The 17,498-nt window shown below is 41.4% G+C and overlaps 2 protein-coding genes and 1 long non-coding RNA gene across 3 annotated transcripts; 2 read left to right on the top strand and 1 right to left on the bottom strand.

The window, feature by feature from the left end:
- The first annotated feature begins 1,155 nt into the window (after nucleotides 1–1,155).
- LOC144044907 (uncharacterized) lies at nucleotides 1,156–1,933 on the top strand. Its single transcript, XM_077559609.1, has 2 exons — nucleotides 1,156–1,628; nucleotides 1,714–1,933. Exons 1-2 carry the CDS (start codon nucleotides 1,156–1,158, stop codon nucleotides 1,931–1,933), a joined length of 693 nt encoding a protein of 230 aa, XP_077415735.1.
- A 1,953-nt stretch (nucleotides 1,934–3,886) lies between these two features.
- LOC144043271 (uncharacterized) lies at nucleotides 3,887–4,897 on the bottom strand. Its single transcript, XR_013291075.1, has 3 exons — nucleotides 4,723–4,897; nucleotides 4,429–4,628; nucleotides 3,887–4,219 (listed from the first exon to the last, which is right to left on the bottom strand). It is a non-coding gene; the product is annotated as an uncharacterized LOC144043271 (long non-coding RNA).
- A 98-nt stretch (nucleotides 4,898–4,995) lies between these two features.
- LOC144043270 (uncharacterized) lies at nucleotides 4,996–17,277 on the top strand. Its single transcript, XM_077556705.1, has 3 exons — nucleotides 4,996–5,456; nucleotides 7,494–7,751; nucleotides 14,213–17,277. The coding sequence occupies exons 1-3, from the start codon at nucleotides 5,333–5,335 to the stop codon at nucleotides 15,748–15,750; spliced, it is 1,920 nt and encodes a 639-aa protein (XP_077412831.1). The 5' UTR covers nucleotides 4,996–5,332; the 3' UTR covers nucleotides 15,751–17,277.
- The last annotated feature ends 221 nt before the right edge of the window (nucleotides 17,278–17,498 follow it).

The raw sequence follows: 17,498 nt of genomic DNA, 5'->3' as shown, positions 1-17,498 counted from the left end.
CGCTCCTGGCACAAAGATGGCAGCCAGGGCAGCAGGCATGTTGGATTTCAGCAAAAATGGCGAGTTTTTGCACATCGAAAAAGTGTGACGAATAAAAAGTACCTGGAATAAGTATAATAAGAATCCGAATAACATATGTGGGAATGCTGCAGCTTTTCAGAATTCCCACAATAATATCAGATACTAGACTAGATAAGTCAGTAAGAAAAACTAAAACATTGAACAAGATAATAATGAGACCCACTACAGCGGTTTTACTTTCTTCTAATAAGTCACCAGAGTTTTAATGAAGCTTGAGTTGACGCGGCTGTGTTGGGAAACACTGCATTCGTGTTCCGAACTAAAATGCATCAAAAATGGCGCCATCTATCGGTGACTTGATGACAGTGCTTGCTTCGAGGCCTCCGACAATTGACCTGACCAATGTGATAAAGAAACCATCGCTGACTGAAAAAGTGCTCAGCAAAACCACCGTTTCAATACCTGCACGACATCTTCAGTGAGGTGGGACAGATGCTGTCTTGGTTATTTGTGAAATGTGGCATTTGTGCTCAATTTATTTGCATATCTTCCGCAACCTCAAGACAGCAGTCGCCACAAAGTCGCATTTCCACTCACCAAACTCTGTCCGGGACGCGGCTGAAAAGAGAAAAGCAACATCCACCGATCTCACCGGCAACAGCCACCCGGCAGATGATACAGCCCTGAGTTTTTAACAAACTCCGGCTCCGATTCCCGACTCTATGGCGTTAGATTTGTGCCACAATTACTAGTGATGGCAAAATGAAGCTTCATGAAGCACTTGTGATTTTTTTTAAGTCCCCTAGATGGTGCTCTTGGTTTAAATATAAAGGCTAGTGCAATGGAAATGTATTAAATTTCCACTGCATCTTCCAACCAAGAGCACCATCTAGGGGACTTAAAAAAAATCACAAGTGCTTCATGAAGCTTCATTTTGCCATCACTAAATTATGCAAGCGTGATGGGAATTCAGACCAGTGGGGATCATCACTAGCACAAAGTGATGACGTAAGGTCACAGTCTACTGACACTGACGATGATGAATACGCTGAAGGTGATCATGCTGACACCAACCGCTGCAAATGTTCTCAGTGTGCGAAAACATTCAGTTCAAAAGGGAGTTTGAAAGTTCACATGAGAAAACACACTGGAGAAAAACCTTTTGCCTGCCCAGACTGTGGCAAAAGCTTCTCTCAGAAGTCAAATTTAACAAAACACACAAGAAGACACACTGGAGAAAAACCTTTTGCCTGCCCAGACTGTGGCAAAAGCTTCTATGACAAAGGAAATTTAAAAATACACACAAGAAAACACACAGGAGCGAAACCGCTTTCCTGCTCAGACTGCGGCCAAAGCTTCTCTCAGAAGTCAAATTTAACAAAACACAAAAGAAAACACACCGGAGAAAAACCATATACCTGCCCAGACTGTGGCAAAAGCTTCTCTCAAAAGGGAAATTTAAAAATACACACAAAAACACACACGGGAGCGAAACCTTTTTTCTGCTCAGACTGCGGCAAAAGCTTCTCTCATAAGTCAAATTTAACAAAACACAAAAGAAAACACACTGGAGAAAAACCATTTACCTGCTCAGACTGCGGCAAAAGCTTCTATGACAAGGGAAATTTAACAAAACACAAAAGAAAACACACTGGAGCAAAACTTTTTTTCCTGCTCAGACTGTGGCAAACACTTCTCACTGAAGTCAGATTTAACAAAACACACAAGAAGACACACTGGAGAGAAACCTTTTTCCTGCTCAGACTGCGGCAAAAGCTTCTCTCAGAAGGAAAAATTAAAAAGCCACTCAAGAACACATGCTGGGAATTTAGTTGCAGTGTTCAAAAGATTCTCGAGTAAAAAGTTTGTTGAGACACACGAGTGTGCTGGTGAGAAAAGCAGCGATCTTTAAAGCTTAAAAAAATGAAGGGAGTGAGTCTGGTGTGCTGTAAAAGTGTAAATGATTTTGAATAAAATAGAGAGGGAGGAAATAAGTGATCCCGCTTATTTAAAAAATGTTCAGACTTAGAAATGAATAAGTCTTTGATTTTTATGGCAACTTTATTTTAACCAGCTCCTCTCGTGTAGTCCTTCGCTGATCTCGACCTTTTTCATATTGATTGAGACCCCACGAGCTGATATCTTGCATGGAGCCCCCCAGAACCCCAAATTTAGCAGCAACAAAACTTAAAGGGGAAGTCAACCCAAAATGTTCTTAACAATATGTTGTATGTGCCTCCACTAGTCTAAAGACGGCATTCAGGTTAATATTGCGTTTATCTTGAACATTGCTCCAGTGTTATGTAATGTGTTTAAACGCCAATGTATGCTTGAGTAATATTGTAAGCTACTTTTGTTTTCTCTGCTTTGCTTCCGAATGTCGTTAACGGTTGTGTTTGTTGACGTTTGTAGGTGTTGTGTATTTGCTTATGTGAAACACATTGAGTTGCCTTGTGTATGAAATAGAAATAAAATATAGAAGAAAAAGCCACCTTGCCTTTTCCCCCAAATTAGCGTGGAAAATACCTTCAGGGACACACAAAGCCAGATGTACAGTATGGCCACGTTCGGAGTGTTTTAAGTCTCGGCTTAAGACCCACTTTTACTCCTTGGCTTTTAGTTCAGCATGAATTGTGTGGTCCGCGTGGTATCATTATTTTTTTATTATTTCATTTTTATAAATTTTTTTGGGGGGTTGGGGTAAATATATTTTTATTGTATTTATTCCTTTATTTTACTTATTGTATTTTAGTAATTTATATTGTTGTTGGTTTTTACTAGATTTCATGTGTATGTATGATAGTATGTGGATCTCAATGTGCAGCACTTGTAAACACTCGTTTATAAAATGTGCTATAGACAAAGTGGATTGGATTAGATTAAAAGTGATCACGTTACGTAAACCGGCAGTACAATGCAAATGCAAATAAATTTGTACTTCTGAGCATTAGCGGAGCGTAAGATATGATAAGTGTGCTCGACTCGAAGTGCAATGGCGTGTCATCACTAACCTTTATTAGAAGGTAAGTGTTGCATTCAAACCTTTGTGAAAGCCACAGATGACAAAAGTACAAATATTGCATATATCAGTAATATATCAGATACTGCATCAAATGTTTGCTACTAGCTAATGCCAGTACATTACTAGCTATTACATAGAGCAATAAATTAAACTCATAACATTTGATGGTTAAATCGCATCCCTGATAATAAACGTTCAGTTCACGGTACCTCAAGATGTTTGTTCATTTTGATGGCAAATTTTTAATCTGCACATTCACCACAATAAATCCAATTTAAACAGGCATTTAAACTTTACATATCGGGAACAAAACACTGAAAAGGGGAATAATGAGAGCTCGCAGTTTTGTGTCTTTCTAACTGCAGCAAAAATGGCGACATCTGCCGATGACTTGATGACAGTGCTTGCTCTGAAGCCGACAATCTGCAGCAGCCAATCATATCGCAGCGGGGGCGTGTCCTGCCTGACTTCCGACGCACATCTACTTTCGTTTCCTCACGTAACCAGACGCCCTCAGCTAAATCTCTCTTTTCGATTCCGTGCTGAACCTTCAAACCGGACGTTAATCTAGTGATGGGAAAATGAAGCATCATGAAGCAATGAGGCCTTCCATCCAAATGCTTCGCTCCTGGGCCGAAGCATCATGAGGCTTCATTTGCTCTATTGCGCCATCATGTGGACAATAAATGTCATGACAGACAGAGTGATTAAAATGATACCATAGATTTGATGGGGTCAAAAGGGCAGGGTGTTGTGATGTGAATGAATGTGCGTGTGGTACTTGAAAGAATGATTGCTCTATTTGTTTTTTTGTTTTTTAGACATTGACATATAAACAAGGAACACATTTCATTCATTTTTATTTAGGAAAACTAGCATTTCCAAAGTTTTGGGCTTCAAACGGTTTCTTCTTTTACATAGGATTTCTCCTGCTTTTGAAAATATTCTTTCGCAAGGGACGGACGGATGAGGCCGGGGTACAGAGAAAGGTTATTGCTAGTTTGTAGCGGTTTGGGTAAACATGTTTGTGCAGCTCCCAGTAGTCCAGGGGGTTTGACATCCTGCTTATGTTGGGTTCCCCCAGGTAAGTGTGGACCTCCACAGTCGCATCTGCGGTCTCACTCTGGGTCCTCCTCTGCATGACTGTGTGGTCCAATCACCGCCACAGTTTGTCACCTAAGACACAACAAACAGACTAACAGCCAACAGGCAGTTCTGGCTGCCCATCGTAGAGATGGGAGCAAAAGAATGCCTTATCCCACAATAATGCACTGCCGCTCATTTCCTATTGCTTAATTAACACCATTAGAATGTATCGAATATTTTTTTATTTTTCTAGAGAAGAAGAAAAAGGGGAAAAAAAAGAAGAATGTATCGAATATTACCTTGCTCCACAGGCTGGGAAGCTTCTGACGTGTCCGGTTGTGTTGATGAAGATGATGGGTTGGAGGAGGAGGAAGATGCCCTGTGCCGGATCACTGTCGCACATTCAGCTGTGAGCCTCCTCTCAGCCTCTTGTGGTTTATTGGGGCTAAAGAGTGTTCTCTTGGTACCCAAGTTCGTTAGAACAAAGTTTACACTTCACCTTTTAAGTAGAAGAAAGACATTAAAACGAGGGATACACTGTGTTGTCACAATAATTTACAATATATATTCACACTGGTTATTATAATTTGTACCTTTTTAGGAGAGATCTGCTCAAAATTATCCCAGACAGGGGATGTTCTCTTCTTTTTCGTTGTGGACTGGACATTGCAAAACGAATCCGATTGAATTGAGGTTTGAAGATGCGAGTTGTGTCAGTGTCACCTGTGAGCTCATTGTCGTCCCGGTGCGCCATTTTATGTCGAATCACCCGCGAAACTATGTGTTGGCGATGACGTAGGAAGCCCGTCTCGCGACGCTTTGGACGTAGCAGCGCGCGTTCCGAGGCTTCGGGCGTGGCCACAAGCGTTCCGAGGCTTCTGAACCAACGCGTAACCAACACATGCCTCGATGCGCGCTTTGCAGATTTTTTTTTCCGGTTTACTCGGCACACGCATCGGCGCCTCGGCACAGTTGGCCACATCACTACGTTAATCACTACTTTGAAGGTCTACGACACCATTGATCAAATCTCAGCGTGTGAACGAACTCGTTTCGGTGCGCGTTGATGCTTCTCGCCCTACTTAGCTTAGCTTAGCTTAGCTTAGCTTAGCTTAGTTCGCTAGCCGCTAGCAAAGAGAAGCACGTAACACGTCACGGTCAAGAAGAGGTCAAGTGAGACTTTGTTGGCATTATTGTGCTAAAATGTTTGCAAGAACGACACCAAAGTACGAGGAGGAACTCTTTGGAGTAAAAGAAGAGAACGAGCAACATTTTCAAAAGCTGGACGATGTTTGCGAGGAGCCTCGAGTTGTGCTACACACAGCAGGTTTGTACACTTCTTACTCTCCCTTGCTTAGCACTAGTACTACTATATAGCGTTAAAAATATCAAAACTCAGTCCTCATTACTGTACACAGTAAAATAATTCCAGCCATTATGTTATTGTAACTTAAGTGCATACTACGTTTTCACACATCAATACGTTTTCAATTGTTAACATATGATCAAAGGTGAATACCTCTTTGAGGTGAGTTTTACAAACAAAAGAAATTAAATAAAATTTGAATACGTTAACTTGACTCTGTGCTAAGTTTAAAAGTAGAATCTTGTAGCCACAAAGCCATGTTAATGCACCACACATTTCGTGCCTGAAAGTTACATTTGTTATATACAGAATATGATATATCGATCAATCAATCAAAACATTATTTATATCACACACACACAATAGAATATATGATTGCATAATTGGCTGGCTTCAGATCAGGAGATGAGACATCACTAGGGGAGCCATCTGCACCGAGAGCAGCACTCCACTCAGAACCACTAGGGCGGAGGTATGGATGGACTGCCCAACCTTTACCCGGCCCACATGGGACAGCACCCAGACAGCTGCAGCTAACCAATGCTACCAGGGCAGAGAAACCTTGCCAGCAAGCTGAATTCTCGCGGTATTTGTGAGTTCACAGACTCCGGAGAATGCATCTTGTACTGCGCCCACTGATACGTTTGCAGGCTTGCAGCCAACATTTTTTAGGTCGGATCAATCCGGTGTTGTTCAGAGCAGGATGAAACTAATAATAATATAATATAATAATAAACTAATGGGGCCCCGAGTTCCTCCGGCAGACTGTTCCAAAGGCGAGCGAAGGCTATAGCACTGAAAGGACGCCGTGAGTGTACTCGTTTTTCAACATTTTGCCACGTTACGACCACAAAAACAAATGTATTTATTGAAATTGTATCTGAACGATGAACACAAAGTAGCACACAATCATGAAGTGGAACAAAATGTATATTTCATTAACAAAATTGTTGTACAACCCCCCCCCCCCCCTGAAAATGAGGGCGTGCATAAGTATTCAGCCCTTATGAATGAATACTTTGTCGAACCCCCTTTTGCTGCAATTACAGCTTCAACTCTTTTGGGGTTTGTCCCATCTGGAGGCTGAAATGTTTGCCCATTCCTCCTTGCAAAACAGCTCCAGCTCAGCTAGGTTAGATGGAGAGCGTCTGTGAAACACAATCTTAAGAATAATTGTTGATTTTTTTGGTTGCTCAATGAATATTTGCTGATTTTTTTTTCTGTCTCCTCTCCGCCGCCCTGCAACTACGTTTAAGGTTCTTTACTTCCTCATTTCTCCTTGGATACATGGACCTTGGGTCTATGTTTTTTGTTGTCACTGGGGCAACTGTATCAAGTGCCAGTTGTAGTTTTTAAAATGGCCAAGAATAAAATCACAGTGGGGGGGCATTTAAGACAAGTGCACTGAGTTCGAGTCCGGGCTTCGGCCTTCCTGGGTGGAGTTAGGATGTTCTCCCCGTGCTTGCGTGGGTTTTCTCCGGGTACTCCGGTTTCCTCCCACATTCCAAAGACATGCATGGCAGGTTAATAATAACTCCAAATTGTCCATAGGTGTGATTGTGAGTGTGGTTGCTCGTCTATGTGTGCCCTGCGATTGGCTGGCAACCAGTTCAGGGTGAATCCCGCCTACTGCCCGAAGCCAGCTGGGATAGGCTCCTGCGACCCTTGTGAGGAAAAACAGTTAAGAAAATGGATGGATGCATGGATGGATATATTATATTATACAAAAAACATAGACCAAAGGGCTTGACATAACAGAAGCAAATTGACTCACTGGGCTTTGAGAGGTCAGATCGGCACGCCTTAAAAGTCAATTCAGCTCGGACGGTTTCCATAGATCTAATCACTCCGTGTGCGGGGTTGATCCCCCCCCACCAAAGTTCCGGTTCGATTTGGGTTTCTGATGCATCGTACCGTGTGCGATAGGCCCCAAGTCAAGGTGCTGCTGTCGAAACAATAATACACATCAACTGACGCTTGTCTTCTTGTGTCTTGCAGACGTCGGTGAGGAATATCTTCGTCCTGACGAACAGGAGGTGAAGTCTCCTCATGTTAGAAAGGAGGAGGAGCATCCTTACATCAAAGAGGAGGAAGAGCCCCTTTTTGTCAAAGAGGAGGAGGTTGAGGATGATGTCACCAAGTCACCACTGGTCTTCGCCCCTTTAAAGAGTGAAGATGAAGTCAAGGGTGAGTGTGAGGAGGACAGAGGGGAGGAGCCTCCAAGCAGCTCAACTCCGCAACACATGGAGACAGAAGGTGATGCAAACCACTGACAAAGTAATGACATAAGGTCTAAAGATAGGCCGATCTTTTTTTTAAGGGTCAATACCGATTATTAGTTGGGTGATAACCGATATTTGAAGCTGATATTCATTTTCAGTAAAAAAAAAAAAAAAAAGAAGGGGGGGGTGGCGGATATTGGCATCAAAATTTTCTGGAAATACAAATGCCAATCTTGTCGCATTGTCTTAAAAAGTTAAATGGAAACTTAAGCAAGTTATTTCCATAGCTGTTTAGTTCTCTACAGTAAATATTTTCACCCCAAAATTAAAAAAATACCTGAAATCTTGAACGTTTCAATGTCGAACAAAAACAAATGGTTCAAAAGATTCCTCGGGTCAGTAGCATCTCTTATAAAGTTAACTGAAAATGTAAATATATAGATCCCTGAGATTAAAATGGTTTTAAATTTACCTTATTTCGGCCGTCAGATAAAACAAAAAAAAAAAGCTCATGCCCATATCCACCAAAATGCCCAATATCGGCCTGTATCGGTCTATCTCTAATAAGGTCCCACTCTCCTCAAGATGATGATGATAATGAATTTGCTATCGGTGATAGGGCACGTTACTCTGACAACAACTGTTTGGAATGTTCTCAGTGTGGGAAAACATTGGGCTCAAAATGGAGTTTGAAAGCGCACACAACACACACTGGGGCAAAACCTTTTTCCTGCTCCGATTGGGGCAAAAGTTTCTCTCAAAAGTCAACTTTAGCAATGAACAAAAGAACACACACTGGTGAAAAACCTTTCCATAGATCAAAGTGATCCATGTGTGGGGTTGAGTCGGCAAAATGATTATTATTTTTGAACGGGCCAGTCCGAGTGTGCGGTGAGCCCACTTAGCGGCCGGTTAGCGTCACAAAGTCACGTCAAGTAGGTGGCGAGTTGCCAGTCACGGCAAATGAACCACCGCGGATTGTATCTTGACGAAATACGCAAGCGCTTCATATTATCCAACCACCGTCTGCTTTATCGTATCTGGCCTCTTGTAACCAAACAACCTCCACACGACAAATGTAGGTCCCACTTTAGGCACTAAAAATACACTAGTAATATGGTAGAAGGTGCACATCTCTTTTTTAAAAAGATAGGAATGAAGGCTAAATCAAAAATGTTAAACGTGCGTCTTTCTTGTTTGCAGTCGTGTCACACTGTTGGGACCGATCCGTTATGTTTAACCCGTCGGTGTTATTTGTCCATTTTCTGGCATTTTTATGCTTTTCTGTGTTTCATCAAAGAAAAAGCATTTGAAAAAAATACACTATGGACCTGACATTTCACCAGGATTGTTAAAAAATGTAGAAGTTCAAATTGGTGCCATGCTATAATTTATAATTACTGCAAACAGGAAGGAGAGATTCACACGAAATTCTTGTAATAATGCCCGATTTTGGCTCATTGACTCCCGTTATAAATCACAGTTTTCGATATGCTGTAAACCTGATGTGTTATAATGCATTTTCCGTGATTAGTGATGCAATCGCTTCTTTGACGAGTCATAAACATGAAAATAGAAGAATTTGTGTGTTGAGAGTGTTAACACCCAAAATCCACTAGGTGGCGCCATAGGCTAATAAATGAATTTGCTTGTGCAAAGCCTGCTGCAGATTGGTCAAAATGAATGTGATGAAAACGGTTGGCATTACAAAAAAGTTTGCTGTTGATGTGTCTGAGCTCACTTTCAGTCTATTTGGGCATGCATATTAGCAGGCGTTCACAAGAAAATACAAAGGTACTGCCCACAAATGCAAAAAAAAAAATCACTTGTTTGTTATTGTTTGAATTTTAACTCTTACTACTAGTTGGGTGTTGGAACTTCTTTACTCTATTGGTTCTGGGCATTTTTGAGGTCGTTGTTCTCGCGATGATCACTACTTTGCATTTCTTTCACCACAACTGGTAGCAATGGCTAGAAAGATGGTATTGGAGGACGTGATTCGGCTCCTTTTAGAAAGTACTAATTCCGAAGAAGAATTTTATTCGGAAGCTAGTTTGGAGAGCTCGGAAGAGATTGAAGAGTCTCCTCTTGGACTTTGAATGCCAGAGGAGGAAGAGAGAGGATGATGACGATGAATACGGAGATGAGCATGACGAGGTGTGGGAAGTGGACGCAGATGATCGCGGAGGTGAGAGCGGGGGGGGGGGGTGGTTCTCCTACGGTCTCCTACTCACTAAGTGGCCACACATGATTTCCCCCATCCCATTCCTAACCCCGGGGCAACCCTCTACGCAGTAGCCAGAATCAGCAGCCCTGAAACTGCGTTAGATTTGTTTTCCAACGAGGGCATCATACAGCGAACCATAAGAAAAGCTTCAAGCGGCTTGAGGAACTCGGCAAGGCTCTAATTTGGCCTGAAATTTTGAAACGGGAAGCAAAGCCTTCTGCCGAAGGCTCGGTGGAGCAGGTGGAGCAGCGTGCTGGACCCCCGTCTAAGCGCAAACAATGTGGCCTTTGCACAAAGCCACTTCGGGCTTCAAACGTTTGCGCAAAATGTGGAACTTACATTTGCAAAAAAACACATCAAGACCCATTGCATGAAATGTTAAATGGGGAAAAAAAGTAGTTCTGGTGTTTAGTTAGTAGTAGTTCTTCGTTTCAGTAACTGGTGTTTCATGTTCATGAATTCTGCATATTTGTTCTAAAGTGTTACTCATAAATTCTGTCATCAAAATCAGTTATTGTGACTGACCTTCTTATTCTAAAGAAATAAACATCTTGTTACGACTTACTGACTTATTCAAGGATCTAATTATGTCATATGAAATATTTTACTTTGATTTATATCTATCCATAATATATATATATATATACAGCATAGTTAGTTTTGCTGTTCGCATAATACTGCTATTATTGTCCATTGGGGAATTAAAAATAAAATAATAAAAACTATATATGTATAGATAGGTCTGATGCCACTGAACATTTTGAGCGGTTGAAAGTGAAAAAAAGGTTTTCATAAATTATCACACCTGATTTGGGACAAAATTACAAGAATTTTATGCAGAAAAATGCCATTGTGTAAAAACTGGGCATTCATAAAAAAAATCTATTGTTATGACTTATGGACTTGTTTGAGCCTCTAACTATGTCATATGAAATATTCAAATTAGTCTTTTATTTTATATATATATATAAGTATACAGCATAGTCTTGCTATTAGCATAATACTGCTATTATTGTCCATAGGGGGCATTAAAAAAATAAATTAAATAAAAACTATATATGTATAGATAGGTCTGATGCCACTGAACATTTTGAGCGGTTGAAAGTGGAAACAAATATTCATAAATGACTAAGTTATCTCACTTCAAAGGAAATGCCTGATTTTGGCAAAATTACAAGAGTTTTGTGCTATTCAGAAAAATGCCATTGTGTGAAAACTGGGCATGCATAAAAAATTATATTGTTATGACTTATGGACTTGTTTGAGCCTCTAACTATGTCATATGAAATATTCAAATTAGTCTTTTATTTTATATATTTATATATACAGCATAGTTAGTCTTGCTTTTAGCATAATACTGCTATTATAGTCAATAGGGGGCATAAAAAACGATATATGTATAGATAGGTCTGATGCCACTGAACATTTTGAGCGGTTGAAAGTGAAAAAAGGTTTTCATAAATTATCACACTTCAAAAGAAAAGCCTGATTTGGGACAAAATTACAAGAATTTTATGCAGAAAAATGCCATTGTGTAAAAACTGGGCATTCATAAATTAAATCTATTGTTATGACTTGTGGACTTGTTTGAGCCTCTAGGTCAGTGGTGTCCAAACTCGGTCCTCGGGGGCCGGTAGTCCCGCAGGTTTTGGAGGTTTCCCTGCTCCAACGCACCTGTTTCAATCAACAGGATTGTTATCAGGCTTAGTAGAGCTTGCTGATTAGCTTCAGCTGTGTTGGAGGAGAGAAATATCCAAAACCTGCGGGACTACCGGCCCCCGAGGACCGAGTTTGGACACCACTGCTCTAGGTCATATGAAATATTCAAATTAGTCTTTTATATATATATATATATATATATATATATATATATATATATATATATATATATATATATATATATATATACAGCATAGTTAGTCTTGCTATTAGCATAATACTGCTATTATAGTCAATAGGGGGCATAAAAAACTATATATGTACAGATAGGTCTGATGCCAGTGAACATTTTGAGCGGTTGAAAGTGAAAAACATATTCATAAATGACTAAGTTATCACACTTCAAAGGAAATGCCTGATTTTGCCAACCAGTACAGATCAGTCTGTCCCTCCTTACTGTCCAACCTAGCATACACGTCGTCGTAAGCCCCTTGTTCGGCCTTTGCCACTTCTACTTTCACCTTACGCTGCAATTCCCTGTACTCCTTTTTACTTTCTTCAATCCTCCGTGTCCCACTTCTTAGCTAACCTCTTTTTCTGGATCCACTTCTGCACCCCCTCATGCTCTGCCTTTGCCGTCTTTTGTCTTCCTCACCGCCAGAGTCACTAGCATCCTCTGCTGTCTGCCGTCTCTCTCACCTAGCACTCCTTTGCAGTCGCTGATCTCCTTCAGATGACACCGTCTACTTCTTTTTGCAAAGTCAACCAGCATCTGTCCTTCTGCGTTCCTCTCCTCCATCGCCGCCTCCTCTCCTCCGTTTCCTGCAGCAACGTGTCCATTGAAGTCTGCACCAATGACAACTCTCTCACTTCTAGGGATGCTCTGCATCGTTTCATCAAGGTCCAACCAAAAGTTCTCCTCCAGCTCACATCCTACCTGTGCCGCATACCCACTAACAACATTGACCACCACACCTTTGATTCCTAGCTTTAGGCTCATCACTTTATCTGACACTTTTTTTTTTTTTACCTCCAGGACGTTCCTAACAAACTCCTCCTACTCCATTTCTCTTCCTATCTACACCATGATAGAATTACTTGAACCCTACTCCTAAACTTCTAGCTTTGCTCCCTTTCCACCTTCTCTCCTGAAAACACAATATGTCCACCTTCCTCCTCCGCATCATGTCAACCAGCTCTCTACATTTTCCTGTCATGGTTCCAACATTCAAAGTCCCTCCTCTCAGTCCCACTCTTGGTGTTCCTCTTCTCTTTCTTCCTACAAACACACCTTCCTCCTCTCCTTCTTCGACCAACAGCAGTCCAGTTTCCACCGGCACTCGGTAGGTCAACAGCACCGATGACGGTCGTTGTTAACCCGGGCCTCGACCGATCCGATATAGAAGTCATATATTTGATTCGCATGTTTGATTTGGCCAAAGTTTTTACATGGGATGCCCTTCCTGACACAACCCTCTGTATTTATCCGGGCTTGGGACCGGCACAAGAAGACATTGGCTTGTGCCCCCTTGCAGGTACCTTAATTCGCTTAAATGCAACATTTCAATGAATCTGATTAGTTGATTAATTGCTTGGATAATCGATAGATTAATCGATTTTAAAATATTCAAACTGTGAATGGGTGGCCTTTCTCTTGCTGTTTTCACAGATGGACGTAGCTAGTGTTAACTTTTTACTGTTTCATTTTATATTTTAACTGTTTTGAATTTAGTTATAGCTGTGTAGATGTAGGTATTATTATGTTAAATTAATATAGCTTGATGAGTAATGCTTTTGTCCTCCTTGTCCAGCTTTGTTCTCTTTTCCCAGAAATGAGAAAGTTAATACGTTTATTTTATTTATCTAAGGAGTCTAGTTTCTGTTCGTCAGAAATCCGGTTTTTGAAAGTTCAACGACGAACGAGGATACTGAAAGAAAGTCTAATCTGACTTTTGTACCTGAAGGGGGGGGGCGTTTTCCTGTGGATCACTGTTTTTCTAATAAAAAGTGCCGTGTCTTGAAGAGACACACACATTTGGAAGAAACACGGCTTGGGTGAAATTCCTTTGTGTCATCAGAAACTTTCTGATTAAAAACCTTGCAAGGACCCTCTTCACGAGATCTCAACTCTGATTTATTTAAACACGGAAAAGATTACAAAGAACATGTAATATAACACTACAAAGGGGCTTTAGTGCCATTGTGCGCCGCTAGGAGATGCGATGTAGCCGACTGTCAGCCAATCGCCGTGGCATCCTCATTTGCATGAAAATCAAGACGTCCCGGAGCGCAGGCTTGACATTGTGGAAGCAAATTGACTCACTGGGCTCGGAGAGATGAGATTGGTGCATCTTAAAAGCCGATACAGGCTCGTGCGGTTCCCGTCGGAGGGTGTCCATTTTAGATCTGATCATGTGCGGGATTGTGTTGCCAACCGCCTTAAAAAAAAAAACACTGATGGTTCGGTTCAAGTCGGGTTCTGACGCATCGCACCCTGTGCGGTGGGCCCAAGTCAAGGTGCCACTGTAGAAACATTAATACACATCAAGTCGCGCTTGAGATTTGACTTCACTAAACCAAATGTATGTTTGCCTTCTTGTGTCCCGCAGACGTTGGTGAGAAATATCTTCGTCCTGAGGAGCAGGTGATGAAGTCTCCTCTTGTGAAACAGGAGGAAGAAGAGCATCCTTACATCAAAGAGGAAGAAAAGCCCCTTTTCGTCAAAGAGGAGGCGTTTGAGGATGATGTCACCAAGACACCACTGACCTTTGCCCCTTTTAAGAGTAAAGATGAAGTCATGGGTGAGAGTGAGGAGGACAGAGGGGCGGAGCCTCCAAGCAGCTCAACTCCGCAACACATGGAGACAGAAGGTGATTCAGACCAGTGGGGATCATCACTAGCACAAAGTGATGACGTAAGGTCACAGTCTACTGACACTGACGATGATGAATACGCTGAAGGTGATCATGCTGACAACAACCGCTGCAAATGTTCTCAGTGTGCGAAAACATTCAGTTCAAAAGGGAGTTTGAAAGTTCACATGAGAAAACACACTGGAGAAAAACCATTTGCCTGCCCAGACTGTGGCAAAAGCTTCTCTCACAAGTCAAATTTAAAAATACACAAAATAACACACAGTGGAAAAAAACCTTTTGCCTGCCCAGACTGTGGCAAAAGCTTCTCTCACAAGGGAAATTTAACAAGACACACGAAAACACACACAGGAGCAAAACCTTTTTCCTGCCCAGTCTGTGGCAAAAGCTTCTATCTAAAGGGATATTTAAAAAGACACACAAAAACACACACGGGAGCGAAACCTTTTTCCTGCCCAGACTGTGGCAAAAGCTTCTCTCAGAAGGGATATTTAAAAAAACACACAAGAACACACACAGGAGCAAAACCGTTTTCCTGCTCAGACTGCGGCAAAAGCTTCTATGACAAGGGAACTTTAACAAAACACAAAAGAAAACACACTGGAGAAAAACCTTTTTCCTGCCCAGACTGTGGCAAAAGCTTCTCTCACAAGGGAAATTTAACAAGACACACGGAAACACACACAGGAGCAAAACCTTTTTCCTGCTCAGACTGTGACAAAAGCTTCTATGACAAGGGAAATTTAAAAATACACACAAAACACAGAGGAGCGAAACCTTTTTCCTGCTCAGACTGCGGCAAAAGCTTCTCTCAGAAGTCAAATTTAAAAATACACACAAGACAACACACAGGAGCGAAACCTTTTTCCTGCTCAGACTGTGACAAAAGCTTCTATGACAACGGAAATTTAACAAAACACAAAAGAAAACACACTGGAGAAAAACCTTTTTCCTGCCCAGACTGTGGCAAACGCTTCTCTCACAAGGGAAATTTAACAAGACACACGAAAACACACACAGGAGCAAAACCTTTTTCCTGCTCAAACTGTGACAAAAGCTTCTATGACAAGGGATATTTAAAAATACACACAAAAACACACACGGGAGCGAAACCTTTTTCCTGCTCAGACTGTGACAAAAGCTTCTATGACAAGGGATATTTAAAAATACACACAAGAACCCACACTGGAGAAAAGCCGTTTTCCTGTTCAGACTGCGGCAAAAGCTTCTCTGAAAAAAAGTTTTTAACAATACACAAAAGAACACACAGTTGAGGAAAAACCTTTTTCCTGCCCAGACTGTGGCAAAAGCTTCTCTCACAAGGGAAATTTAAAGAGCCACTCAATAACACATGCTGGGAAGAAACCATTTAGTTGCAGTGTTTGTGCTTAAAGATTCTCTCGTAAAAAAGTTTGTTGAGACACACGAGTGTGCTGGTGAGAAAATCAGCGATCTTTAAAGCTTAAAATTTTTTGGGAGGGGGATCGTTAACCAGCTCCTCTCGTGTAGTCCTTCGCTGATCTCGACCTTTTTCATATTGATTGAGACCCCACGAGCTGATATCTTGCATGGAGCCCCCCAGAACCCAAAATTTAGCAGCAACAAAACTTAAAGGGGAAGTCAACCCAAAATGTTCTTAACAATATGTTGTATGTGCCTCCACTAGTCTAAAGACGGCATTCAGGTTAATATTGCGTTTATCTTGAACATTGCTCCAGTGTTATGTAATGTGTTTAAACGCCAATGTATGCTTGAGTAATATTGTAAGCTACTTTTGTTTTCTCTGCTTTGCTTCCGAATGTCGTTAACGGTTGTGTTTGTTGACGTTTGTAGGTGTTGTGTATTTGCTTATGTGAAGCACATTGAGTTGCCTTGTGTATGAAATAGAAATAAAATATAGAGAAAAAAAAGCCACCTTGCCTTTTCCCCAAATTAGCGTGGAAAATACCTTCAGGGACACACAAAGCCATCTGGGATTCAAATTTGCTGTTGAACAGTGACGTCACTGAAATGATTGACGCAAATGTCCTACTCTTTGTATACAATATTAACTCTTTCACTGCCACCTACGGTAAAAACCTACGGAGGGCCGCCAATGACGTTAAAAGACGTCATCCAATTTTTTATTTTTTATTTTGAAACGGGTGCAGGCAAGCCTTCCGCAGCTGTGTTGAAAGTTTCAAGCAGGTCTACTGAGCCTAATGACTATTTTTGGCCCCTAGAGGGCAGCGATGACTCTCTTTTGACAAGATTGGGTAGGCGTCAGCAGAAGACGTGAGGCGGGGCTAGAGTGTTGAGGGGACAATGGCTGATGAAGCCATAATGGCGACCGGTTACAAGCAGCCATTTTTTTCAAAGACGAAAAGCATCGACCAACGATAAAGAGCACATTGATGACGACGATGATCATCATCGATGATGATGATGGTGACTCCGAGGTTGGAAGCGCTGACGCGGCGGCTATGACAACGTTATAAAGGCTCACGGGGTAGCGATGCTGACACCGGAAAACACGGAGCAAAACGCTCAGGCAGACGTTCAATCGGACGACGAAGAGTGCCCCGAGTCCAATGCAAATTCATCGGCGGAGTGTGTACAGTCTGCTACTTGCTATTCCCCGGAAAAAAAGGCCGTCAAGAAAGTGTAACGTCTGCACGCGAAACGCACAATTGAAAGTGAAACTAATCTGTTGTGCAAATCCTGGTCCCTCTCCTTGCACTCAGGAGAGCGTTACAAAAAGAAAAACTGTATTTGAAACATCCACATAATTGTAAGTAGTACCACAGTTGCACACATTTGTAAATAGTTTGCGAAATTGTTTTGTCAAATTGTTACACTGTTGAATGGAAATAAACGTATTTTCCAATCAAAAAACACTTTTTCATTGTTGGTGAAAGCGTTTTACAGAAGTAAAGCACTATTTAGGTGTTTGTGGCATCATTCATGGACAAAAAGAAGTGTACAATTCACTAGAGTGCATGAAATAACATCGTTTCACAAAAAGCTCTTTTTCTCCGCTTTT

This window comes from Vanacampus margaritifer, chromosome 2 (genome assembly GCF_051991255.1).
Source record: "Vanacampus margaritifer isolate UIUO_Vmar chromosome 2, RoL_Vmar_1.0, whole genome shotgun sequence".
Lineage (NCBI taxonomy): Eukaryota > Metazoa > Chordata > Actinopteri > Syngnathiformes > Syngnathidae > Vanacampus > Vanacampus margaritifer.
The sequence above is the reverse complement of the archived record's forward strand: the minus strand, read 5'-3'. Positions and strand labels throughout refer to the sequence as shown.